This window comes from Pezoporus wallicus, unplaced genomic scaffold (genome assembly GCF_028554395.1).
Source record: "Pezoporus wallicus isolate ANWC-B61680 ecotype Strahan unplaced genomic scaffold, APGP_CSIRO_Pwel_v1 contig_593, whole genome shotgun sequence".
Lineage (NCBI taxonomy): Eukaryota > Metazoa > Chordata > Aves > Psittaciformes > Psittacidae > Pezoporus > Pezoporus wallicus.
In genome coordinates this window covers 5,718,047-5,744,332 of record NW_026642342.1, presented here as the reverse complement: position 1 = coordinate 5,744,332, position 26,286 = coordinate 5,718,047, and the positions used below count along the sequence as shown (strand labels likewise).

General features: G+C 40.3%; 1 protein-coding gene across 1 annotated transcript; it reads right to left on the bottom strand.

The window, feature by feature from the left end:
• Nucleotides 1-54: 54 nt before the first annotated feature.
• Nucleotides 55-23,459, bottom strand: F13B (coagulation factor XIII B chain). The gene is made up of 18 exons (XM_057429173.1): nt 23,340-23,459; nt 21,348-21,548; nt 20,659-20,844; nt 20,036-20,212; nt 19,710-19,886; nt 17,849-18,028; nt 17,405-17,509; nt 16,552-16,734; nt 15,878-16,081; nt 15,225-15,407; nt 14,314-14,523; nt 5,405-5,593; nt 4,451-4,639; nt 3,282-3,458; nt 2,116-2,292; nt 1,598-1,780; nt 676-876; nt 55-383 (listed from the first exon to the last, which is right to left on the bottom strand). The coding sequence occupies exons 1-18, from the start codon at nt 23,419-23,421 to the stop codon at nt 133-135; spliced, it is 3,255 nt and encodes a 1,084-aa protein (XP_057285156.1). The 5' UTR covers nt 23,422-23,459; the 3' UTR covers nt 55-132.
• Nucleotides 23,460-26,286: the final 2,827 nt, after the last annotated feature.

Genomic DNA, 26,286 nt, shown 5'->3' with positions numbered 1-26,286 from the left:
GAGCTGGAATCCTTTGTGCCACTTCCATTCATCCAAAAACCCCTGCGTCTGGAAGAGAGACAAGAGGAAAAAGCCTGAAGACCAAGCCTGACACACACCACTGGGGCTCCTCAGAGCAGTGGACAGGTAATTTCAGCAAAGCTTCCTCATGCAGCCCTGCTGTGTCCTGGGCACCGAGCACTTACATTCACACGTAGGATACGAGATCACTCCATCCTGGCACACAGCTCTAAATTTCTCAGGGTGTGAAACTTGCCGGTACCACCATTTGCATTCAAACAAAATATACTCCCCGTTGTGGAAGGTAGAGGGGCTCGGCTGCCTTGATGACTGCAGTTGAATGTGGTTCCTTTCCATCAACCTTTCATTCAGTCTACAGTCTCCTGAAAAAAGTACTTTCATTATTTGCCTGTAGACCTCATAATGGATAACCAATGCTCTGGAAATGATGCTGCTCTGGCACAAGCCCCAGAGCCCTCTGCCAGACAGTCTTTCCAGCTCAGGTACAGCCATCAACAGCACTACCCTTCACTGCCTGAAGTTTGCAGGATGCTCCCACACCCTGGTTCCCCACTAGGAATTCTCCCAGGAAACCTAAAGGCTTTGCCCTTGGCTTCAGCACTGAAAATGCAGTAGCACTGCACTTAAGCTCTGCCCGAAGTGGAGGTGACTTACTTGCTGGCTTGCACCGGGGATATTCTAATGTCCCCTCCAAACACTCTACTCTGAATGGGGAAGAGGCTGGGTCCTCCATATAGCCTCTTTTACACTGAAATTCAACAAAGTCACCCGATCTGGAATACAGCTTGCTTCCCCTGGTCCATTTCAGCTCAATATTGTTTCTGCCCATGTCTTCTTCAGATGCTGTACAGGCCACTTGAAAAGGCAAAAGAAGAGTGTCAACGTTCCGTGCAGACTCACCACATGTAGCATTTTCCCCCCAGAGCCTACAGAAGTTCTTTGCACCAAAAAAGACTTTCAACTCTTTGCTCTGACCCTGTGTTACACAGCAAAGACATTTACATCCGACCTAAAGGCACAGAGACTGTGGCTGAGAGCCCACACAAAGCTCTGGTGAAACCCTTTCCCGCTGGCAGTCCAGTCACACAGTGCAAGATCGAAGCAGGGGTGGGAAGGTCCTCAACGAACCTCCTGTGTCTTTTCCTCCATCTGTCCTTCCCTTCTGCCCGCAACTTCCCTACGTCCGTTTCCTGTGATTGTGCCATGGACATGACCCTGCGTTTCCCCAGCAGTGCCTTGCACTCAGACCCACCCTCCGCGCTCACTGCCAGTTGGCCGTAGCAGCTTCCCCAGCTCGGGTGCACTCAGGGGCCCAGCACACAGGTGGAGATCCCCGCACACAGGAGGGCTCAGCCAAACTCCCCTCCTCTTGAACCCGCTCGCCTGGCAGGCAGCAGAGGGCACTGCAAGACCTGAAGTCAGGGAGCAGCTCCTTGTGGGCAAAGGGAGGACTCGTTGCTGCTCTGCCCTACTTCATTGCAGCCCCAGCGCACGCGCTGCCGCACAGGTTCTGCCCTCGGGCTCCAACAGGTGCAGTCCCACAGCCTCTGGCCACACAGCACATGCTTCAGCCTACCTAAGCAAACTGGGGGGCTTGTCCACTGCCCATCAGTGCAGGTGATAGACGGAGATCCTTCCAGGACGTAGAAGTCTGGGCATTTGTATTCCAAAGTTGCACCCTCCGGGTATTCTTGCATGGGGAAGGACAGAAGGTCTCCATTTTCAATAACCGGAGGCGAGCCACATTTCCCACCTTCCCCTGGAAGGAAATTCCCAGTCAATCAGAGAGAAAGCCCAGGAAGTCAAGGGCTGCCTCTCAAAATCAGGCCTGGCCAGCAACCGCTCCCAGCCCCACGGTAATTCTCCAGATGTGTCCCTATCGACTGAAGCCACTTGGGTCTCACGGCTGGAAACCTCATCTGAACAGAGCCCACCGAAGGGCTTTTTCCTGGGAGCACCAGGTACGTCGGGTCTGCGCCAGATACGTTGGGTCTGCGCACAGCAACGGGACAGAAATGGGAAAGTAAATGCCCCGGCGTCAGCTCCAGGACAGTCTCGCCCACAGGCGACTGCATGGAAAGAGAGAGGAATCACCTGTGCACGTTGGCAGCTCTGTCCAGGTCCCGTTCTGACACACTACGGTGGGAGCCCCGGTCATCTCAAAACCTCGCCAGCACTGGTAGCGAGCGTTCTCCCCAGGCAAGTACCTCGACTTCTTAACACCTTGAACTTTCCCGCCAGCGATTTCAGGAGGAGGCTTACACGTCACATCTGAAACGATACACGGCTGCAGTCACGGCTGCAGGGGTTGAGCTGTTCCCCTCTGCACCCTTGCTCCGATTTCTGCTGGGATTCTCTGCCTCAGGTGGGTCACAGCTCCAGGAACTCACTGTGGAGGTAGCAATGGAGTGACAGAGAACTCTCTTTCTGGGACCCTCAGGAGAAGGCAGGGTCAGTGACAGCTTCCAGAAACAGCCAGTGTTTCTGTAGCTACACCTGGCTGCACGAGAAGCCACACCGGCCTTCCTGCGCACCCATGTCCCTCCCCAGGGAGCCCTGGAATGCCTGGAAATCACAGGGCAGCACCAAGCTGGCGCTCTGCAGAGCTCAGAGCTCTGGAGGAGTGGCAGCACTGGATGAGCTCATCAGCGCTGCTCAGGGATGGGTGAGCGCAGTCAGCTCCACGGAGGTGTGCTGAAGCCAAGGAGCTCTTGTTCATCCTGCGCAGCCACAGACTTGGGCAGAGGGACAGGAGCACAGCTCCTGATGGTTCCTTGTCACGGGAGCACTCTTCCCACTTCATGGCCCCAGCAGATCTGCCATGGTTTAGATCTGAGTCTCTGCTGGGATCCGCATCGGTCAGAGCAGAGCCCTGGAGAAGAACAAGCGTTTCCCTCCCTTACTGCTTCTTCCATTCAGGTGCTCCCTGGCGGGTTTGGACAGGACAGAGGAGCCCTCATGCGTCTTTCTACAGAGGGAGGCCTAAATGGCAGCCTCTGGGGAAACAGCAGCATCGTACAGCAGAATGACAGAGCAGCACATTTTAGGCTCTGCTTCTCCAAGACATTTTTGGCACTGATGAAAAGATCCCCAGTATTTCTAGAAGCATTATGCTAAAGTAAAGTGACGCTCAAGGAAGGAATAGCAAGTACTAAGCTGTGGTACACAAAGTGAAGAGGAGTACAAATGGTAAAGTCTTTAGCGTTTAGGGAAACTGTCCCCTCTGTGCTAACAGGCGATACCAAAGCACGGATTCCTACCTTTGCAAGTTGGTGCTTGTGACCATTCTCCATTTGTACACGTGATATAATTTCCACCCATCATCTGAAAATTGCTTTCGCATTCAAAGTGCACTCTGGCACCGGGCAGATACCTCTCCTGTTGGGTGCTTGTGATGTACGCATGGGGAATTTCAGGTGCAGCTCCACACGTAACATCTGAAAAGAGAGGTATTTCCACATGGCATTTTATCAAAAGATACGGAGAGCTGATGCTTGTGCTAATGTGATATACAATAGAATGAGTGTGCTTTTTCCACCATATAGATGTTTTAGTGAGCAAAAATATTTGCTAATTTGAAGAACATGTTTATACTTACTATGTAAGTTTTTATTTTCATTGTATATTGAACATAACTGCATGGAATTGTTAAGAAGATGTTTCTTAGGGCAAAGAAAAGGTTACATTTATCTGTCACTCTTAGAAATGTAGAAAAGGTTACATTTATCTTTCACTCTTAGAAATGTACAGTTCCTTAAGGGAAGACTGATTCCTGCAGAGAGTTCCTTGAAAACGCGTGTCATCAGAACTGTGCAGCTTGAAAGTAGGTATGTTTGGCACTTTGTGCACATCAGTCATCTCATTTGTCCTTTGTTGAGCTATCTCCATTTCTGAAAACACTTCATTCTACCACTAAATGAACTTCTGCTTATAAGATACCACTTGCATTGGTAATGTTTTAGCAACTGAATTACAGATCCTTCAACATTTCTTACAATAGATGTCTTCACTTATGGCATCACATCATTTGTACTCCTGTTACTCAAAGAAGGCACAAAAATAAAATGAGAAAAAAATCAAGAAATTATACAATTGTAGAAACCAAAAGATTTATTCCTGATGAGCAAATTTGGAAACATACATTATAACCATAATTTGAAATCTGCTTTTGTGTTTGGTTTAAGTAAGAAGGAAGGGAGAGATTCTCTCACGTCATGCATCTTTGATTTTGATGACTTGCCTTCTTGCACTGGGTTTGCACACAACCTTATCATCAGCGAGTGCATTTGTGGTGGGAAAATCAATTTCCCATAGAAGAAACAGTCTCTGGTAGCACAGGCAGATGCAGTTCATGTACATGAACAACTGCAAAATCATAGAGAAGATGTATTTGACCAATCAATTCTATTCAAGTATGGCACATATTTACCAGAAATACAGGAAGGAAGCTCAATATGCCCATCAAAACACTGTTTGATAGGAGAGGATGCGAGTTTAAATCCTGTCACGCATGCAAATATCTCCCACTGACCACTTTGAATCAAAAATGCTCGTCTTTGTCCATTGGAGAGAAGTAGATTTTGGGCTTCCAGTTGCTGTCTTGTAATGGTACACGGTGCTGAAGGAAACAAGAAAAACTAAAAATTATGAAGTATGAATATTTGGTGGCTTTTACTATGTGAAGCACCTCCTCAGCAAAGATAGTTCAAAACCAGCTTGGTTATCACTCAGCAGTGATTTTTAAAAGTAAAATGCGGATGATTTAAAACATTCAATTCTCCATCACAGTTAATTCAGAATGCTTAGTTTTAGGAAGTTTTTCAATGATGTCCACTACTTCCAAGCATATTTATAGACTTTGGGAACAGCAGCGAAGATGTCAAGAAGTACTGACTTCGGGAGATTATAGTCCTTGAAATAATTAATGAAATCTGCGGGATTATGTCCAATTTTATCCCAGTTAGAAGTCTCCTATCAAGGAGCTGCAAGGACAAAATTGAAGATTACAAAGCAGCTTACCACAACAGCAATCTTCCCACATATGTGGGACAGTTAGGAACTACATGAAAGGATGTCTTAACTAATGTAATCATTGTGGAAGGAGGCAGACACCATTGTCAGTACCTGTACCTTGTTGCACAAGTTCTTGGAAGTACAGGCAAAATGATTATCTGCTTGTAACCTTCCAGACAGCTCAAAAATTCTTGCAATAAAAAACACAACTGAGTGTAAATGGTTTTAGAACACTAAAGGCCAAGATCCACAAGTTAAGCAGCACTGAATCCAGGGATTAATTATGGTCCATTCCGGATTTGGTAATCTGGCAACAACTGTAAACCTAACAAAGTAGAAGTTTCAGAATCATTATAAAAGTTACACTTACCCAAACATTTTGGTGGCCCAGGTACCCAGATTTTTTTAAAGCATGTTACCCATTCTGATCCTGATAAAGTGTATCCAGGGTTGCACACATATTGCACACGGTCACCTTCCTTATATGCTGATTTATTCCCACTAACAATTTCTCCAAAGTCAGCAATTGGTGGGTCTTTACAGGCTGCTCCTGCAGAAGCTGTGCACAGATTCTTGTTATTTGACTGCATGTTCCCATTTTCTTCTTGTCCTTATTTTTCCCTAATAGCAATTTCTTCAAAATCAGTGATGGGTGGGTGTTTCCAATGCTATTCTAGCAGAAACCATGTACAAATTCTTGTTAACTGATAGATATAGGACAATAGTGACAGCTGCAAATAATGGCAGTACACAGGAGTTAAATAATATTTCAATTACTGACATCCCTCCATTTGGGAATATACAATACTAATAAACAGCACCAACTCTTTGCTCTAAGAAATTATCATTGTCTTCACTATTTTTACAGTCTTTGCATTGAAAAAAGTTACCAAACTGAAAACGTTTTAATTGAAAATATGAATAAGCACCTGAAATTCTCAAAGTACAGTTTCTGTTTTTTCCAGCATTATCTTGGAAAAAAGTTTTAGACATGCAGTCACAATTCTCAGTTTTTCTCAATTCTACAAATAAATCTCTTTGTCCCAGACTTCTAAAATTAGTTCCAAATGAAGGAAGTTGGATCTCTTTTTCTTAAGGTACAAATTATATACAAAAAAGCACTTTTAAAGGCAGAGGGGAGAGAATAATCTTAATATGATGAATACATTTGAATGGATCAATCGTAGAGTTTAAAACTGATTATTTTAATAAAGGTATATATACAGTGAAGACCTCCTTCAGGCAGTATGTTTTTTTTGTCTGATAGAACTTATTGAAATATTAAAGTACTTGTATTTTTAAGGAGTTGTATTATGATTCAAAATCAAATCAGTATTTCGCATTTTTAATAGTATATATTCAAAATAATAGTAGCTAAATTTAAATACAAAGGAATTTATATGGACTAATGCATTTTAAGTGAGTTATGGCTTGTAAGTAAGTTAGGTTCTTGATGAGAGTCATTAAGTTCAGGCACAAGGCAAAAAAAACAAGCTCGTACAAGGAAATACAAGGCAAATATTCTCAAATGCATAGTTTATAGGTCTAAATTATAACTCTTATGTCAAACTTCTGAAAGGAATTCTGTAAAAAATAGATGGTGCAGTTTTTGCAGTTCATTTCTCTTGATTGTCACCAGCTACCTAGATTAAAATGTAGATTTACATTTAATAACTTACCTTTATATGTAGTACAGCCCATCCACAGCAGGAACACTATGGTGTGGTGCAACAGTGTCATTTTCAAGCTTTAGGAGTTAAAGATGTCCTCTGCAACAGCCACTGCTTTCTGTGCCCAGAAATGCATGTTCCTGTATTCACTCCCATGATTCCTGAGGCTGTCCTTGCAATCGCCTCCAATAATTTTCTTGCAACACAGCAGTCAATCTATACAGATAAATTATGCAATTGTTGCAAAAAGGCTTCGATGCTTTTTATTAACAAAGCTTTTCAGACTGAACTTGACACAGAAGCATTATGAAGCCCATAACCAAAATCTCCTGTATGTTTGTAACACACAATACAGTGCACTTAGCTCTTCAAACTTTAGATTTTGTTATGGACCACCTTATATGTGCAGCCCATAATTTTATTCTCTTGCTTAAAATCAAGCAAGACAGGAGGGGAATGCCACAGTGATCCATTAGTGCACAAGGGTCTTTGTTGAGAAGAGTTCAATTCAAATAGCAGGGGTCCCTTCCTCCTAAGTATTGACATTTGCTTGTGTTTAAATGTATTTTCTTAATACAGTCCACTGGTTTGGATCCCAGTTATTCAGTGTCTCTGTTCACTAAAACTGGATTTACCTGCATAAGACCAAGATGCACTTGTGCTGGGGCTGCTGCTTGACCACCATGGTTTTTATAGTCACTGATGTCTGTCCACCCCTATATCATCCGCATTCTCCTTTCCCACACCACATTTTAGTCTGGAGTCAGAGATAGCTCAATAAGTGCTTGTTACTAGTAAGAATTAGAGCTAAAACACATTTAGGCAGCCAGTGGGGTGATTGCTGAACAACTGCTATCACAACTGAATAAGCTAAAATCAGCTCAAGACAAACCCAGATAAGCCCAGATATCCTTCACTGCAAAGTCAGTGCAGAGCCTGTGTTCTTTAATTAGCGAAGGCAAAACCCATGTTTATTGGGCTGCACCAGCAGGACGACTTTGAGCAAACTGTCACAATGTCACAATGTTACAAATATATTAAAGATTATTTTCTGTGGAGTTTCTTTACACAATCTTCTTTTCAAGGGGATTTTATTTTTTTTCTTCCAATGTGCTTGCTGTCATGAACTGTTGTGAAATACAGGATTAACTAGCATAGCAACCGACTTTGAGTTGTTTTTCTCCCTTAAAAACACATACGGCATTGTTTTGTTTGCTGAATGGTAACATCCATCTGAGGATCAACAGATACTGCTATTACTATATATACAAAATTAATTTCATCGTTGATATGCCACTTTATACAACAGGCAGAACTTGAAAGCACCTTCCAAAAGGCTTTTTTTCTAACGATCCACAAAACTCTCAGTGACAAATGCCTAATATTAACACCTATATTAACCATTTTCTTAAGGAACTAAGCACATTCTTTGGAGAAACCCACGAAATATAAACATGCAACTAATATTTCTAGAGACATGAAGTATTTATTTGTATTTTAGATTCTTACATGCTAGTCTAACATGCCCTAAGGACTGTTTGTTGTTTATGGAGTCCTGGTAGGTTTTCAACACAAAACGCCAAACCCCACAAACAGTATATAAGAAAGCTTTCTGGATTTCACTGAGTGCAGTCTTTCTGGCTCAGTTCCTCCTCATCTTTTAATCCTCCTGTGCTTCAGAAAGACTGGTCTCTCACTCAGGAACTTTTCCTTTTAGTATAGCACTAAGAAAAACAAAAAATACAAACTAAAATAAAATTAATTTCCACACTATATGCCACCATTCCTGTTCCTTTTTATAGATCATTAACTTTTATAGATCTGTACAGGTCATTAACTTTTGGCCTCATTTGTAACTGAGTAGCTGGAAAACACTGAGTTACGTTTTCTAAACAACAGTTGCTGATCAGGCAGCCATTTCCAGTCAGTTGCATAATTTTTATTACAAAACATGTAGATTTCTTTTTCTAAAAAAAAAAAAAAAGACAAAAGAAAGTGTTCTTCCTGTTCAAGATCATGTTTCCTTGTACTCAGAGGAGAAAATACAGGCACTGTTTAAAAGATCAGATCTCCACACCAGGGTAGAAGAGGACTGTACTCTGTGTAAAATCACTTTGGCTTTGCCTTGGTACAGGGTGATGCTCAGCAACAGGAGCCTTCTGCAATACTGCTATGGGCTGAAAAAGCCTGAAGGCATTGCTCAGATAAGCGAAAACCTGACTGCCTTTGCACAGCCCTGACTAGATGACCATTCTTGTTGGACGAGAATAGCAGGGCCTTTGATTTGTCAGTGTCATTGAACAGAAAGCTTACAGTAGAAATTACTATCCTCTTGCTCTACCAAATCTGCTGCTGATTAAGAAAATTTAAATGACATGCCACTGAATGGTGCAATGCTGCTCTTGTATCCACTCTACCCAAAATTTCCAAGACAGCTATCTTTCCCTTCTGATATCAGTTATTGAACTGCAGGCCTGTGATACCTTTCTGACTTCAAAACCCAGTGATTTCACATCAGGACTCCAGAAAGTAAATTACCATTTTTTAAAACGTTGGAAATTGCTCTGAATTCTACTTCTCCCACATGTTCTGCAGACTGACTTTCCCCCCATTTTCATAGAATTATAGAATAGTTAGGGTTGGAAAGGACCTTAAGATCATCTAGTTCCAACCCCCCTGCCATGGGCAGGGACACCTCACACCCAAGGCCTCGTCCAACCTGGTCTTGAACACTGCCAGGGATGGAGCATTCACAACCTCCCTGGGCAACCTATTCCAGTGCCTCACCACCCTAACAGGAAAGAATTTCTTCCTTATATCCAATCTAAACTTCCCCTGTTTAAGTTTTAACCGGTTGCCCCTTGTCCTATCACTACAGTCCCTAATGAAGAGTCACTCCCCAGCATCCCTATAGGGACCGTTCAGATACTGAAGGGCTGCTATGAGGTCTCCACGCAGCCTTCTCTTCTCCAGGCTGAACAGACCCAACTTTCTCAGTCCCAGTTCTGCTCTTTAAAAAGGGGCTTTTTACATTTACCAAATATTCTTATGCTTAACCCAGAGCTCTTTAAAGGCAACAGGTCTGGACAACAGACCCACAGCTTTACTGCATGAAACACTTTAAAGAAAATACAGAAGTTGTTGAAACCTCACTGGGGAAAAGATTCACCTTTGTTAAAATGTGCCAGTCTGCATCAGCACATACAGCACTCAAAACTTTGATGGTTGCAGGAATTGACCTGGTCTGTGAGTTTATATCCAGGCAAAAGTCAGTTTTGTCTATTATGTACCACAGCGGCAAGAATCCATAAATAAATCTGAATGTCTTTTCCATCTGATCAAAACATGTGTAAGTGCAAGATTGTTATGCAAGAGGAAAGGCCTGTCTCTCATGATTGAATAGTTTTAAACTGGAAGAGGATGAATTTGGATTAAAGAAGAAAATTTTTTTAAAGAAATTCTTTTTCTTTTAGTGAAATTCTTCCCTGTGAGGGTGCTGAGGCCCTGGCACAGAGTGCCCAGAGAAGCTGTGGCTGCCCCATCCCTGGCAGTGTTCAAAGCCAGGCTGCACAGGGCTTGGAGAAACCTGGTCTAGTGGAAGACATCCCTGCCCATGGTGGGGGGGTTGGACAAGATGATCTTTAAAGGTCCCTTCCAACCCAAACCATTCTATGATAAAAATAAGAGGCTGATCTTGAAAAACTTTGCACAAGCCAAACTTGGTGCAGAAATGTTATCATATTGTCTACCCACTCCCAAGTCAGAATTATCTTTTTCAACTGTTTCTTAAGAGAAGGCTGTGAGGACACTTATTTCTGGTTTTGGCTTCCTAATGACAGAGTACAGAGTAGACTGAGCCATGCTTTTTTCAGAGGTGCACAGTGATGGGATGAGAGACAACAGACACAAATCTGCAGAAAAAGGAGTTCCAATTAGATATTAGGAGAATAATTCCACCATGAGGGTAGGCAGACGCTGGAACAGGCTGCCCAGAAAGGTTAGAAAACATCTTCTCAGAGATATTAAAAACTCAGCCAGACAGGGTCCTGAGCAACATGATTCTTCTTCTGCAGTCCTATGCCTAACTATGCAGAAAGCACAGCAAAAAAAAAAATCAGGACTGATAAAGGGTAAAATTGAGGTCTTTGGTATGTTGATGGTTATTTTAAAAGTTACTCCAGCACCATGGTTTGGTAAGTCTAAGCAAATAATGTCAAAGAAAAAATTCTTTCTCTTCTTCCAAATACACTTAGGAGGTCAGAAACACTCCTGTGCTTATATATCACTGAACCTCATTTGCACTATATATTCCACATGCACTAAGCACAGTGTTTTGACAGATGTGCTTTCAGTGTCCCATCCACACTAGGAAAACAGCAGGCCTGAGCTGTGTGCCTGCAGCAGTTTCTCTGCTATGACAGCAGTGTATGCAGCTGCTCTATGTCTTCCCACACTGCTTGGCCACATACATTCACATTCACAAATATATTCCAGCAAAATTAGAGTACTGAAAAGGAGTCCTTAACAAAGTTTCCTTACCTTACAAAAAACAACTTGATCACTTCCGGTGTCTTCATCAGCTTCTGTGAGAATTTTGTGTTCAGATTGTTTTGTTATGTTCATGTGTAAATCTTTATTTTCAAGATTTGACACAGATTTTTCTTAGCTTTCTCAGATTTTGAAACCCAAGCTGTAGCTCTCATTTTCTTTCACATAATTCTGCCGTGCTACTTAACAGAAATAACATAGTCCAAGATTTCAAATTGCAAGCAACAAGTTCATTTTCAGATAATTCATGAAAACAGAAAAATTGTAAAGGGGAAAAAGAAAGAAACGTACTTTTTTTTTTTTACCAGAGAAAATACCTGGATGCTGTAAAAAATCCAAGAACAGGAGAATTAAAAACACTGGCAGAGGCTGGTGTTAGGAAGCAACTGAGAACACTTTGACGCCATCGGGCATCAACTTATAATATGTGGATGCTCCAGTTATTTCTCTGAGGTGTTTTTCCCTGCTAGCTAAAGAATAAGCCCTCCTTCCATGCCCTGAATTAGTCTTCCAGACCATAGGAACAGGTTTGATCCCTGTGGTATAGTCAAGACTACAGATTTAGGGTTTTGGCCTAATCAACGCTAAGGTGAGCAAGTATAGAGCTACTTGACTGGTATCCCCAGAGAGTCTGAATTATATCATGTGCACCCCACATTACTCTTTTTATTATTTAATGTTCCTCTTTTCACCATGTTTGTACTTCCCTTTCTCCACCGCAGTATCCTTCCAAATAAACAACCTGCCCCAAATTACCTTTTCCCCCCATTCATCCCAGTTTGGTTACATCTGTATCCAAATTTGTTTATTCTGATTCTAATACCTAGGTAATGTTGACCTCGTGTGGAGTTACTGATATAGTCACAGATGTACTAGTTGCCTTGCAAGATTTTGCTTACAATCAAGGCAAGATCTAGTCCATCATGTAAACATCTTTCATGTTAAAGGGAAATAGTTTTTTCATCTATCTGTCATAGACACGGGAATTATTAGGGTGTAAAAACTCAGAGACTGAAATAAATTTCTACGTATTTGAGGCACAGTACAAATAGTTTCTGGATACATAGCAAGCCTAGGTGCCAGCTATTAAGGTAACAATGCTCAATACACCAAACTTTACTGGTTAAAACCTGATCAGTTTGTTTAAATGAATGCTTACAGTATTTCTTAACTGAGAAAGACTCACGAATTCACATTACAATTGTTGTTCAAAACATGCCTTAGAAGTGACAGCTGTGAACATCTAGTTTGGATTTACATGTCATACATCAGAAGTCTGTTATATTAAGTTGATAAATCTCATTTTATTTGTCTTAGTTTTTAGACAACACTTTACAAAACAGTGGCTTTTTAATCTTTTGAAAGCATTTTGGAATGCTACTGTAAGTAGTGTATAAAAAGCTATTTTTATCAACCTTTTCTTCTCCCCCCCAAATGGTTGGCTGGGTTTTGATTAAATAAGCAGAATTTGCCTATTTCTTGATGTCGTGGTTTAAACCCTAGCCACTGAGTTTGTTCACTCACTCCCAGTGAGTGGTGCCAGGCTGAGAGCAATCGAGGGCCCCCCACCCCGGGGCTCTCCCCTTCCCCGCTCCCGAAGGAACAGGGAGGAGGATTGAAAGAGTGCAACTCCCACCTGTTGAGACAAGAACAGTCCAGCAACCAATGTACAACACAAATCGCCACCGCTACCACCGACGACAACAATGATAAGGGAAAATAACAAGGGAAGAGAATACGATACCATCAGCCAAGAAACGAGTCCGACCCAGAAGCCCGTGTCCTTCCGGGTAACTCCCAGTTACCCCCCACCCCTGCCCCGGGCATGACGTGCTGTGGTATGGAATACCTCCTTGGCTAGCCTGGGTCAGGCACCCCGTCTCTGCTTCCTCCCGGCTTCCCCTCCTCCCTGGCAGAGCATGAGCCCTCACAAAGTCCTTGGTCAGGGTAAACATCACTTAGCAACAATCGAAAACATTGGTATCACCAGCACTGTTCCCAGGCTGGAAGTCAAAACACAGCACTGCACCAGCTACCACGAAGGAGAAACATCACTGCTACTGCTGAACCCAGGACACTTGAATGCTTGAATTTCTTTTTGGTACTTTTGGACTCACAAAAGCTTTGGAAAACCATACAGAACAGCACACATACATGCAATAATATCAGAGAAAGATGGATTTTACACAAAATACAGAAGAAACCCTTACAGTGACATTTTTATTAAAACATAATAAAACGGATGCAAGGCAAATGTCCATATTCCTGAAATTTCTTCATATCTTCATAGGCAAAGTTCCAAGAGTACCAATGTTTAAGTGTCATAGGAAATCATACAAAATATTTGGACTAGATATTTTGATAATTTAAATGATCTCAATTAGCAAAATGATGCTTGCTTGAACTTTTTAAAGAATAATAATTAACTATTCCATAGAAGTTGCACGTTTTTAGGTTTTAAATGGTTTCATAGATCCCTTAAATGAAATTTTGTGTTTATACTTGCTTTTTTATTCTTGTACTTCAAGCCTTGTCCATTAGAGGGTTCTTACCTGTGAAAGGAGACATGGGTGCTGTTAGGATGTACAAAATAATAGGCCTCACTGTAAAATTAGAGTTTAACATCCATTTGAAGGGCACAAAGTCTCAAGTTAGCTATATTCTGTAGTCACAAAAGCATCCATGCTCTCAAAATTGTCAGTGTCCTCACAAAGGGCACTACTTGCTCAGCATCTCATCATTGTGGTGGCTTTGCTCTGGCCTTCCGGATTGTGATCCATCCTCAGGTTTATTGCTGTAAACGTTATGAAATTCCTACATCCTAAATTTTCCATGCATACGCCAATATTACATTCTTCTGTTGCACTCCGAGTCCTCACACCACAAAGCCCTTTCACTTCCCTTTCCCTTCAAGCTCAGATCCAACAATGCAACTGATCACTCATTTTTCAAAGTTGACTGTAGTGATCTTAAAAATGTAAGATCACTTTAATTCAGGTGTTAATACCAGGTAAAGAACATGCACATACCTTTTCTGTAGGCTTTCCTGAAGTCCATACTTATTTTTCTCTTTCAACACACCTTGGATACATCAGCTGTCCTCTCTTACACTGCACTTGAAATAACGTTGTACCAGATTCTGCTCCAAAATGGTTCTGTTTACAGTAAAAACCAACATAATCCCCATGGTAAAAGTAAACTTGATTCTCATAGAACCCTTGCAGAAGCACATTATTTTTCTCCATTTCACTTTTTGACAAAATACATGGCTCTAAAGAAAAGAGATGTAATCAGTGTTAATGTAGCATGGTTTTGACTAGTCAACACTAAAATTATAGATTATTTCCCATTCTCCTAATATACTATGCATGAAAATTTCAATACTGCAGGCATATCATATTTGAGGGGAAAAAAAAAAACAAAGGCCAGACAAGCTTGCACTGGCTCCTGTTAAAACTTTCATCTCGAAAAAAAGAAAAAATGAAGTTGAGATCTTAAAGTTCTACTTGACGATATCCAACTTATAAATTCTAAGTATCTGAATTTAGAGAGGGTTGGGGTTTTTCAGCCTGGAGAAGAGAAGGCTTTGGGGAGACACTGAAACATTTCAGTACTTAAAGGGGGCTTATAAGAAAAATGGGGCCAGACTTTTTAGTAGGGCCTGTTGTGATAGGACAAGGGGCAGTGGTTTTCAACCAGAAGGTTGATTCAGACAGTTTTAAGGAGTACATTTTTATAGTGAGGGTAGTGAAACACTAGAACAGGTTGCCCAGTGAGGTGGTAGATGACCCATCCCTGGAAACATCCAAAGTCAGGCTGGAGAGGGCTCTGGGCAACCTGATTTACCTGAAGACATCCCTGCTTATTGCAGAGGGTGGGGGTTAGATGGCATTTAAAACTAACTTCCAAAGTATTCTATGATTTTATGAATTACAGAGAGGAATAAATTCTTATCTATGTTATCAAACCTACCGATACACACTGGTGGTGAAGTCCATTGTCCTTCAGAACAGTAGATTTTCTCAGATCCTTGCAAAAAATGGTACTCAGAGCAACTATACTGAACAGAAGAACCATTGTCATATTGAGTTAGGGGTGGGAGAGTAAGAGCTCCATTTGCAACAGAAGGTGGAGAGTCACATTTTTCTGTAGGAGCTGAAATGACATTAGAAACATTGGAAAAACAGTCAGCTTCAGAAATGAACAAATCAGAAGCTTTAAATGCCTGTCCACACTAGATGCCTATTAATTCTCAATGTATTTTCTTGCTATTTCATTATGTCCCAGAACAGAAAGCAATCTCTGCTTAACTCTAACTATAGGAAATCCCTTGTGTGCATTTAATGTTTTGCACCTATCTTTCTACAGAGCTTTGAATTCTCTGTGCTTGGAGATGAGCTCCTGCCTCCTTTCTACAGCCATCAAAGAAACTGTATAGTTTTTCCATGCTTGGATATATTTAACAATATAGGTGTCTTGTGCATGGGTATCTGCATATTTGTATTGTTGAATTCTAACTATCTATTATTTACAACAGATTCTAAGCCCACACAGCCAAAGCAAATTATTTCTAAATAAGTTTGGCATTGATTAATTAAAAAGGCAATAAAAAAGTATCGGTTTACCTTGCATAATGCATTTTGGATATTTCAGCCTGCCGTGGCTGCACTGTGTCCTCCCAGGAGACAGAAGGGTAGTCTGGAGAAAACTGTATCCCTGTTTACACTCAAACTCTATGAGATCGCCATGAAGAAAAATTAATTCTTCTTGTCTCCATTTCAGCTCTATGTTGTTGCTGTTCATATCAGTTACATTAAGAATACACGGTTCTAGGAAATGTAAAGAAATGAGCTGAAGTAACAGAAATAACATTAAAAAAAACAAAGCCAACGTTTACTATTGAAAACTATTACTGTAACTTGAAAGGACTTTTTATAATAGCAACAGTCATCCATCAAAACTGACCCATCAGATTTGGCTGATAGGTTTGGTAAGCCCTTCAAGGACAGTTGTTAATACACAGTAAATTTAAACTGTTAACATAAGAAGTGTTTTGACAATTCCCTTTGGGGTTTTTCGTGTGTTTTTTGGTTTGTTTTTCTTCTTTGTTTTGTCACTGTTAAAAGAATTTTGACATATTCCAAAAACCTTCTGGAAATTTTGTGTTGTTTTGGGGCTTTTTCAGGTTATCCAAGGTCAGTATTGTTTTGGCTGTTTTCTGACAGGTTCATAAAATTCAGTGTGAGTAGCACATCAGGTAGCATAGGTTTTCTTTAGACAGTTAACCTCTTTAACTTACCAAAGCAAGTTGGTGGTTCTGTCCAGTTTCCTTGTTGGCAGTAAACAGTACTAGGTCCATCCAAAAAATGGTAACGCTGACAACCATATTCTACTGAGGAACCATTTTTGTAACTTGTCAATAATGGACCAAGAACAACACCATTTTTAATCACAGGTGGAGAGGTACAGTCTTGCTGCGTTTCTAATACAAGGTAGGGAGTTAGGTAATTAGATCTTTGAAGCAATGTTAACACCGGTGAAAGTCTCAGATTAATAATAGACTCAGCAAAAAATTATCATGGAAATAAAATATCAATCAATATAATTCTTTTTTCAAATTTTGTTTCCAGAAACTCTACACTTGCCTTACTGAATTGCAGACAGGTATTTTATTTGCCTGTACAGTCCTCATCTTTGCCAACTCTTGACTCTTGCTGGTTTAATCAATATAGATTAGTTCTTTTTCTGTGATGAGACAGTCTTTATTCTTTGCTTGAAATATTTAGCCCATGTAGGGCTCAAAATTAAAAGAAACCCTATGGAACTATTGATCAAAGGATCAGCAAAATACTCATGAATTTGCAAGTTCAGACAACATTAACAGAAAAGATACAAAATGAAGGTAAATGCTCATGTATGAAATAAAGTAATAAATACAGAAAGAAAGCATATAGGTGTAATTTACAATCACTAGAAAAGGGCAACAATGACCTTTCATTCAGACTGCTACATTGACATCTGTAGCACATGGAAATATTTTCAAGAGTAAAAAACTGTACTACAGCAAAAGAGTAGTAATAGTCGTAAAATGCCTATAATATCATTGGAGAGTATTGAAGACCCTTTTAAATAGAAGAGCAATGTCCACCTACTCATATCTTCATTGTGATATGTTTTGCTTGCCCTTGTTGCTGCATCTGCCTCAAGTGATGGTAATGCCTCAGATTCCGATTTATCCGCAGTTCCTGGAACTGTTCCTGTAACCAGAGCAGAAACAGAACCAGAGCAGAAACTAAGAAATAACTCATGTTCAAATACCAAAACAAACACATGATGCATTGCAAGATCTAATAAAATCAATATTCAAGAGAAGAACTACATAACATGCATGTCACTTGAATTCACCTATCTCATCCTCTCTCTTTGATTTGAGAACCAATTGTCTACCAATTAGATTGCAATTTACCTCTCAACAATTTTAACAGAGGAGGACATAAACAGTTTTGCAGATATGGCAACTGAGCCTCTCCAGATAAATAAGGCATTGTCTGAAGATTTGTTTCTGTTCAGTTGTCAATCTTCACAAAAGTACTAACCAATACAGATAGGGGGTGATGTCCATTTTCCTTCTTCACACTTGATTTCCTCAGATCCTCTTATTTCAAAGGTACTTTGGCAATGTATACGAACTTTGTCTCCATTATGATATGTTCTTCTATCTGTGACGATATGGGCATGAGGAGGAAGTGGTGGTGGAGGACATTTGGTTTTTATATCTGAAAATAAAAAATGCATACTATTTTCTCACTAATCAAAACCATATACACGATTAATTGTACTGTACAGAATGCAAACCTATAACTCAAAAGACATCTGTGGTTGATCCAGAGTAATTCCTTACTCCCTTTTTTTAACAAAATAGGAGACCAGAAAAAAAAAAAAACAGTAATTTTTACATTCAGTAAATATGAGCTTTTATGCTACTGCACTGCTGCAAACAACTTTATCATTTCTCCACATAGGCTTAAAATGTTTTTTGAAGGACTTCAGGGAACAGAGATTTCCCATAAACTCCATTGATACATTCTTTAAAGCAGTTTATGTATTAGACCTAGATCTGCCATGGGCAGGGACAAGTTCCACTAGACCAGGTTGCTCAAAGCCCCATCCAGCCTGGCCTTAAGTTCACAACTGCAATATCCTCAAGACTATATTGAGGCTTTGTTTTCATTCTGAGGACTCCACCTTCTCTGCGTCACACAAGAAAAATTCCTGCTGTGTCATCAGAATAAATACAGAGCTGGGGTAATAACACATGCCATTTAATTGAGATATTCTAGTGCATTTTAAACACTACAGTATCTTCTAGGAAAGGAAAACGATTTTCAACTTTGCCCTCCATCAGAGTCTTCTGCAAGATTAGCTATAAAGGAATTACAAAAAACACCTGATTTTACTGAAAATTCTGCTTAACACGTCTATATTTTTAAAGGCTAAATATAATTTTTAATATCACACCATCCTACCCACACAACAATTATTAAATTTGCTTTAAAAACATACTTCATGGGGAAAAAATCCTGTAAAAATATATTGGAAAAGAATACCATACGTTTAACTTAAACCAACAAAAAAGATTGATTGTCCCATCCTCTGTCATCAAAATGTGGCACCCTTTGTATATAAATCGGAGAATTTGTTACCATGAGGCAGTGAGATCTCCTAAATCTCAGAAGTAATCCACAGAGGGGACAATATCCACATGAAGGTATGCTGAACAATATGAATTCTCAGCTAGCCTAGATGTTGATTTGTTCCATTTTTTTCCTGTTTTTTATATCTCACCTGGCTCACTAGGCCTTTCATTCTTTTGCAAGTTTCTTTTCTGAGAATCATTATTTTCCCCCAGTTACTGGGGCAGTGATAGCAATTGCTAAAGTTGTGCTTCTGATTACCTTTCTAGTTAAATTCTGCTGAAAATATATACAGTTTGGTGAGGCTGTAAAACTCTGAAAAGGACCACAATTCCCCAAGATCAGGAGGAACGTGTCAAAGATTTTATTTTTAATGCATCTCAAGAGGCATGTTACCTCTTCATAAGGCAGGATTCAACATGCTTGATTAAACCTTTGTCATCTGAATATGCTTTAACTTGAGATTCCGGGGTTGAACAACTTCCCTGTAATTGGTTTCTGCTTCTCCACGATCCACCATACAAAGAAGCAACAGCAAGAGATAGAATCCACTCTACTGTTAGAGTCCACTGTGAACTAATTCCAAGTACCATTGTCTCCCTCACTGCTACCTTGGCTCCATGCCCTTTCAGCTAACACTTGATTTCTATTTGGATTGTGAATAGGTACAAAAAAGTGTATTTTTATTTTGTATTCATGTAGCATTTCATGAAAGAAGGTGTTCACTAAGAATTTGACATACTAAAACTACAAAAATAGGTACCTTCACACACTGGAGGGTCTGGATGCCATCCAAAATAATAACATTGAATTAGGTCAAATTCACTGGCAGAATAATTTTCCTCACAATAAAAATGGACTACATCTCCCTCTTCATAGATTTTCTTGACGGGATAGAAACCTCCATGTGCTATTGCACTTAAAGAGGAACAAGTTATTCCTAGGAAGAAAACATAAAGCAGTGAAAAACAGCTGAGGGAGCCTTCCCCTTCCCACCCTGGCCCCCAACAGCTTATAAAACAAGCCTTTTTGTTCATTTGCAGGATAAATCAAATTTCAAGCTGACTTATATTCCAGCTCACTACATACTACTGCAGTTTGGAGGAAGGGACCAGCCATGCGATAGGCACACTGCTTCTTCTGTAGTGTTTCCTCCTGCAGTACGATATCCCTCGTCACATTTGTATAGCAGTGTTTCATTCAGCTGAAGCTCTTGCTGGGCTGTGAAGTAATTGCCATGATGTAAACTTGGTACTTGGCATGACTCTTAAAGAAATAAAACATGTGCATAATATTAGTCACTCTTTCATTTCAAGGTATTATGCTAAAATTTTCCTTAGATACACCTTAAAAGTGGTTATATCCAAGACAAAACTCTTTGCAAAAATCTTTATAAGGAATGAAGAATTAAAAATGCAGTAGTTTGCATGACTTTTCCAGTCATCATTTGGGAAGAAAGTTTGGATGATTTTGTCTGAAACAATGTGATTTCATCTATACTGATTTCTTCTACATGTAATTGTGCCTCTACAAATTTACAAAACTAGCAGCATGTGAAATCTGACTTCTTCCCATGAGGTACTGCTGAGAACCTACTTTGGGAGTACTCGGATTGTAACCTGACACAGGCAGTTTGGCCTTACAGGTACAGCAAGGACAGTAGAATTATATATAGATAAGAAATAATAAAGGAGAAAAATGCAGAATCCTACCAAATTTTTTAGTACAGCTTGGCTGGGAGCTCCATCTTCCTGACTGACATTGTACTGTATCTTCAGTTCCACCGCTTGGAGAGTGGTAGCCTGGATTACATTTGTATTGCAGTTTCTCATGCACTTTGAAATACTTTTCTGTACCATAAAAAGCGCCATTCTCCAGAAGAGGCTTGTTACATTTTCCTAAATTAAAGGAGACAGCTTGAGTAGAAAGAATTAACGGAACATTCTTGTTCTCTAATAAGCAAAAGAAGGGACTTTCAGCTATTCTGATCTAATCTTGTCTTGACCTATTGAAGAAACTCTACCACATTCATCAAACAATGTATCAAATTGATGGTAATAACACGGAACATGACAATCAAGGAACCTAGAGCTAGGGAGGCTTTAGAGGATATACATCTGAGGGGAAACTGTCTTATTTCCCAAAATAAGGACACTGGGCAACTTTCTTGGTGTTCTTTGAAAAACATATTAGGTTAAAGCCCTTAAAATATGTATTATTGTAAACATATTCCATGTATAAAGATGTAGTTTATACACATAAGTGACTGATTTCACTTTGTCTTAACACATACATTTTATCCCTCCTGTTATGCAGCTCCTGCCCCTGTATGTTCCAGGAAATACAGCTGCTAGAAAATTTCCTGCTAGAAGCAATGATGAGATTAACAAAGCTAACTCACTGTAGCAGCGTGGCACTGGAGACCAGCCTTTTGCAGTACAACTTATTCTTCCATCTTGAGTCCCAGTTTCAGTTGTATAACCAACCATACAGGAATAGGAAAGCCTTTTTCCTTTACGCATAGGGAAATAGTGACTTTTGAAATTATAGTAGTACTGGGCAATCCTTCCATTTTCTATATGTGGCAAATCACAAGGTTTATCTGAAAAAAAAAAAAAAAAAAAGGGTAAATATATAACTCACTAAAAGTCTCAGCCCAGATATAAGCTTTGTTGCATTAGTTTATTTAGTAGTATCAGTTACATTGACTCAGGCTTTCAAAAAAGGTAAATGAAATTCTGAACACTTGCAAGCAGGAAGGGTCTTTTAAGACTCACTGAAATTAAGATATATTACAGGTACATTAGTTTTTTACATTCACAAGAACATCAGCTGTAGAATGAAACTTCCTGATACGAACTGGGCAATGATGATGCAGAACACGTTTATTTGACTCTATATTTAAACCAGAAGACATGAGCACGCTTTGCTGCATAAACATACTGATGCCTGCTCTGAAATCCACTGGCAACAGTGTCAAGGTTAGCTATGTGATAGCTCCTTAATTAAGTAAATGTTAGCAGAACAGTATGACAAACTGCCAGAAGGAAATAAAGGAGTTAAAGTTGCTGAAGAAAGAGAATTTAAGATCATAATCAAAGGAAAAGAAAGAAGAAATTGAGGTTTAGAAAAGAACAAGCAGAACAACAAATAAAGGAAGACGACAAAACAGTAATAGAACACCTTTAAAGGGAATTGTGCTGAATGTGGCATGAAGCTACTTAAACCCCAAAACAAACAAAAGGAAAACCCAAACACCACAAGTACCAAAAAGCAATACTAATGTTTCTATTTCTTACAAATTATTTCAAAAACTCTCTCCATGGCATTACAAGGCAATCTAACCTGAAGAATCAAGCTTTAAAAACTGAATTACCACCTATGGATCTCACTAGAATTGGACAATACTCCCACAAGTTGGCGCTGCTTGCTTCTTCACTCAGTAATGTCACTAGAATTTACTGCAACTACTACAGTTTTCTGCAAATTTTGTATTTTTGCTAAATACAAATTGCCAAGATAATTATTTTTTTAATAACTCCTTTTCTCACACAGCCACTCTATTACACACAAATTGGAAAAAAAACCCAACCCCAAACTAAAACCCAACCAATCAAACCACCCCAAAACAACACCAAAACCAAACCTGAGGGTAATTATGGTTTTTAAGTAACTAAAAGACAGAAATGGTTGCTACCTACATACCTTTTTTTTTGGCTTTCCAAAGGGTATCATCAGAGTAATTTCAACTGCTTTGTGTAAAGGACAAAACTCTAGTGAGGACAGGTGGTTTGCAACAAATATTCTTGAGTTAAACATGCAGTAGTATAAAATGAAAGTTGAAAAAAGGACACCTTTTCAACTAATAGGGCTGCAGCCTTATATACAGCCCACACCTCTCTGACCTTGCAGTTCAAGCGGTATGTAAACTATAGAAGCCCAGCGGTTTTAAGCACCCCTGAAAATAGGGATAGGAAACACAGAACCACCTCAAAGTAGCCTCTGCAAGGTTCCATTTAATTTCCACTGTTTTGTTTTGTGTTAAAGTCAAAACATTTCAATTCCGGACACATCAGTGTAGAAAATATTTTAAGGGTACAAAATTCAATTTGTTTAAATGCTGCAAAACACTCAAATACGTTTCAAAAGAAGTTTTTTTCTGAATAAAAGTCTGAACCTTTCAATATTACAGCTTTGAAACTCAGATGTGAATCTGTAGCCCTGAACTACAGTGACAGCTGAATCATGATCAGCCATCTCACAGCAACATTATACTTAAAAAAACAGTGATTTACTCTAGGTAAAGATATGAAAGACATTGTACTTCAGTTACCTAGATTGCATGTTCTAGTTTCAATGTACACTTATTAACATCAGAACTCAGTGTATTTACCTTCTGCAAGGAGTTTGCCCGAATACATCATAACTAGGAAGAAAAACCAGCTTTTAAATCTCATCTTCATTACTGTCCCCATGAAGTTTTCACCACATGTGCAAACTAAATTTTACTTTTGTAAATAATTAACTGGATTGTCAAAGGGGGGCATTCAAAAATGCCTTAGCATACACAGTATTTTGAATGTCACTAAAAACACTGCTTTCAGTTATTTTAGCTCTCTAAATGCCATAACACTAGCCTTGCAGAATTCTACTTCTATTTAGCATACTTTACGTCTGTAAAGAGGACAGAGGTTGTCGTTTTGCAGTGAAACCAGCCAACAAGCTTATGAACAATTTAAAGTAATTAAACACTGTTCACTGCAGAACCTCCTGAGTTCCAAGTTTAAAGGGCATTCTGTTATCACCTTATTTGCCTTCACTGAAGTTAGAGGAAAATCCCCACTCCTCCAACCTACCCCCTTATCATCAGTGTCCTGGTTGCAGCCGAGACAGAGTTAATTTTCTTCCTCATAGCTGGTGTAGCGCTATGGTTTGGCTTTAGTCTGAGAACATGCTGATAATACACCAATATTTCAGTTGTTGCTAAGTACTGCTTACCTTGATCAATGGCTTTTCAGTGTCTCGTGCTCTGCCTGCCTCTGAGGAAGGGCACAAGAAACTGGGAGGAAGCGGAGACAGGGCACCCGACCCAAACCAGCCAAAGGGGTATTCCATACCCCAGCACGTCATGCTTAGTATAGAAACTGGGGGAAGTTAGCTGCAAAGGGCTGATTGCTGCTCAGTGATGGGCTGGGTATCAGTCAGTGGGTGAGCGAGCAATTGTGTTATGCATCACTGTTGGTTGTTTCTTTGGGTGGAGGTTTTGGCGACATTTTTGTGCTTGGTTTATTTTTTTTCTTTTTGCCTTGCCTTTTCCCTTACAGTTTTATGTATCTCTGTGTTATTTCCCTCATTATTATATTTTACCTTTAGTCATTAAGCTGTTCTTATCTTAACCTGAAGGTTTTACATGCTTTCAATTCTCCTCTCCATCCTGCCCATGGGCAGAGCGGGCAAGGGAAGGGAGGGAGAGCGAGCAGCTGTGTGGTACTGAGTTGCAAGTTGGGCTTAAACCACGACAACCAGTCAATTGTATTCTGTATTGTTGAAGAGAGCGACCAGAATCAAGAGAACGACTCAATATGAGTTATGCTTCTTGTTCATTTTATACAAATCCTTAACCCCTTATATACTATTTCTTACATGCACTTACAGTGATTTGGCATATTATGATTGGATACATGTCCTGAAGACCCTTAGCGACTAACATATAAGTGGTTAAACACAGGTGTGAGAACTCAACCTCAAAAGCTTGCTAACAGTCCACAGTTCTCATTAACTCGGTGAATTCCAGCTTCGTCCTATCTTGCTTGCTTAAGCTTCCTCGGGCCTCTCATGGCCTTGCTGTATCTTTCAGGATTATTCAGAGTTTATGTACCAATTATGCATTCTCCCGTGAGAACACTGTCTCCACATCTCCCCCTTTTTGTTTTATATATGGTTTGGGTGACCCTACTTGAGCAGGGGATCTGGGCTAGATAATATCTCCAACATATGCCAACTAGAGGCTGCTGGGCCTGCCCCTTTTTTCTTCTGTATGGCTCTCTGATAACAAGGGAGGCCATCTTTCACATCAAGGTCTGGCATGGCATGTGTCCCCACCGCTCCACGCCTGCTGGGTTGCAGCCAACAGCAGAGCTAAAGGTTCTTCTTGGTGGCAAACACAGAGGCCAACCCAGTCTTGCCCTTGATTGTGGTAGCAGGCATTTGGTCAGCCTCTGTCCTTGCACCTTGTTGTCAATGCACAGTTTCACCTGCTTCATCCAATAACAAGTTGCTACTACAGCAAGGCACACACAAATTTACATTAGCAGAGTAACTATTACAGGGTGCAGCACCATGTTGAAGATGCTGATGGCAGTGAGGGACTAGCCAAAGAAATTCCTTAGTAGTGGAATTCTCCCACCCTCTTAATTTGTTCCATTACCTGCTTTATAACACTACCATTGTATTAAAATCTTTCTAGCTTTTGCCTTAGCATTTTCTAGCAGCTACTGCAAATTTCCATACTCTAACATCTCTTTTACAAGTGACAAATCTATACAAGGTGTAGTTTCTTATTAGCAACTGGCTTGTAAATACAGGTGGTTTTATACACAAAATCACAGCCTCTAATAATAGCTACTTTACAAGCACACGTATTCAGGATTTTACTTTTCGGTTGCCCCCAAGTGATGTTTTGCAATCATTTGTTTTTCTCTTCCTCCATCTCATTCTGCTTGGGGTAATCACGGTCAGCTCCTGTAGCTGAGGCATCAGGTTCCTCCATTCGTCTGTCCAGCTCATGGCAAGGCTTGACAAACTTTGCAGGCAGTCACCATGGACCTGTAGGCAGGAGGACACAAATATACCCCCTCCTCCAGGTTATCAGTTCTTGAGAAGCAGACAGGTTAAACTGCACATTGTTAACAGCTGAGGAGTTTGCTGCATCATTGCCCTTTTTGTTTGTTTGTGTTTTTTTCACTCCTCTGCTCTGGCGTCCATCTTGGCCATTCCACTAGTGGAGCACCTGGAGCCGAATCGGAGGGCAGCTTTTGTTTGGTTTTTTTTTCAAAGTCGCTCACTCTGCTTTGCACGGCTACAAACGCCGGCCTGCTCGGCAGCAGCTACAGCTGCCTGCCTGCTTCAGCAGCAACCATAAATACCTGCCGGCAACTGCGCTTTTGCATTAACCCTTTCTTGCCCGAAATGTTAAACTGCTACCCGTTAAAAACTTTTACATGAACCCAACAAAAAAATACACAGAACACCGTCTGCCCTCAACACACACACACACACACACACACACACACACACACACACACACACACACACACACACACACACACATGGGATCCCAC

Bases quoted from the DNA above. Each gene is read 5' to 3' on its own strand.
- F13B (XM_057429173.1), bottom strand. From the start codon at position 23,421: ATGGGGACAGTAATGAAGATGAGATTTAAAAGCTGGTTTTTCTTCCTA. The intron at 15,408-15,877 runs GTAAACCGATAC...ATGTCATTTCAG, and splicing joins TCCAAAATGCATTATGCAAG to CTCCTACAGAAAAATGTGAC. The intron at 5,594-14,313 runs AAGTATGGACTT...ATCTGTGCACAG, and splicing joins GTGTGTTGAAAGAGAAAAAT to CTTCTGCAGGAGCAGCCTGT.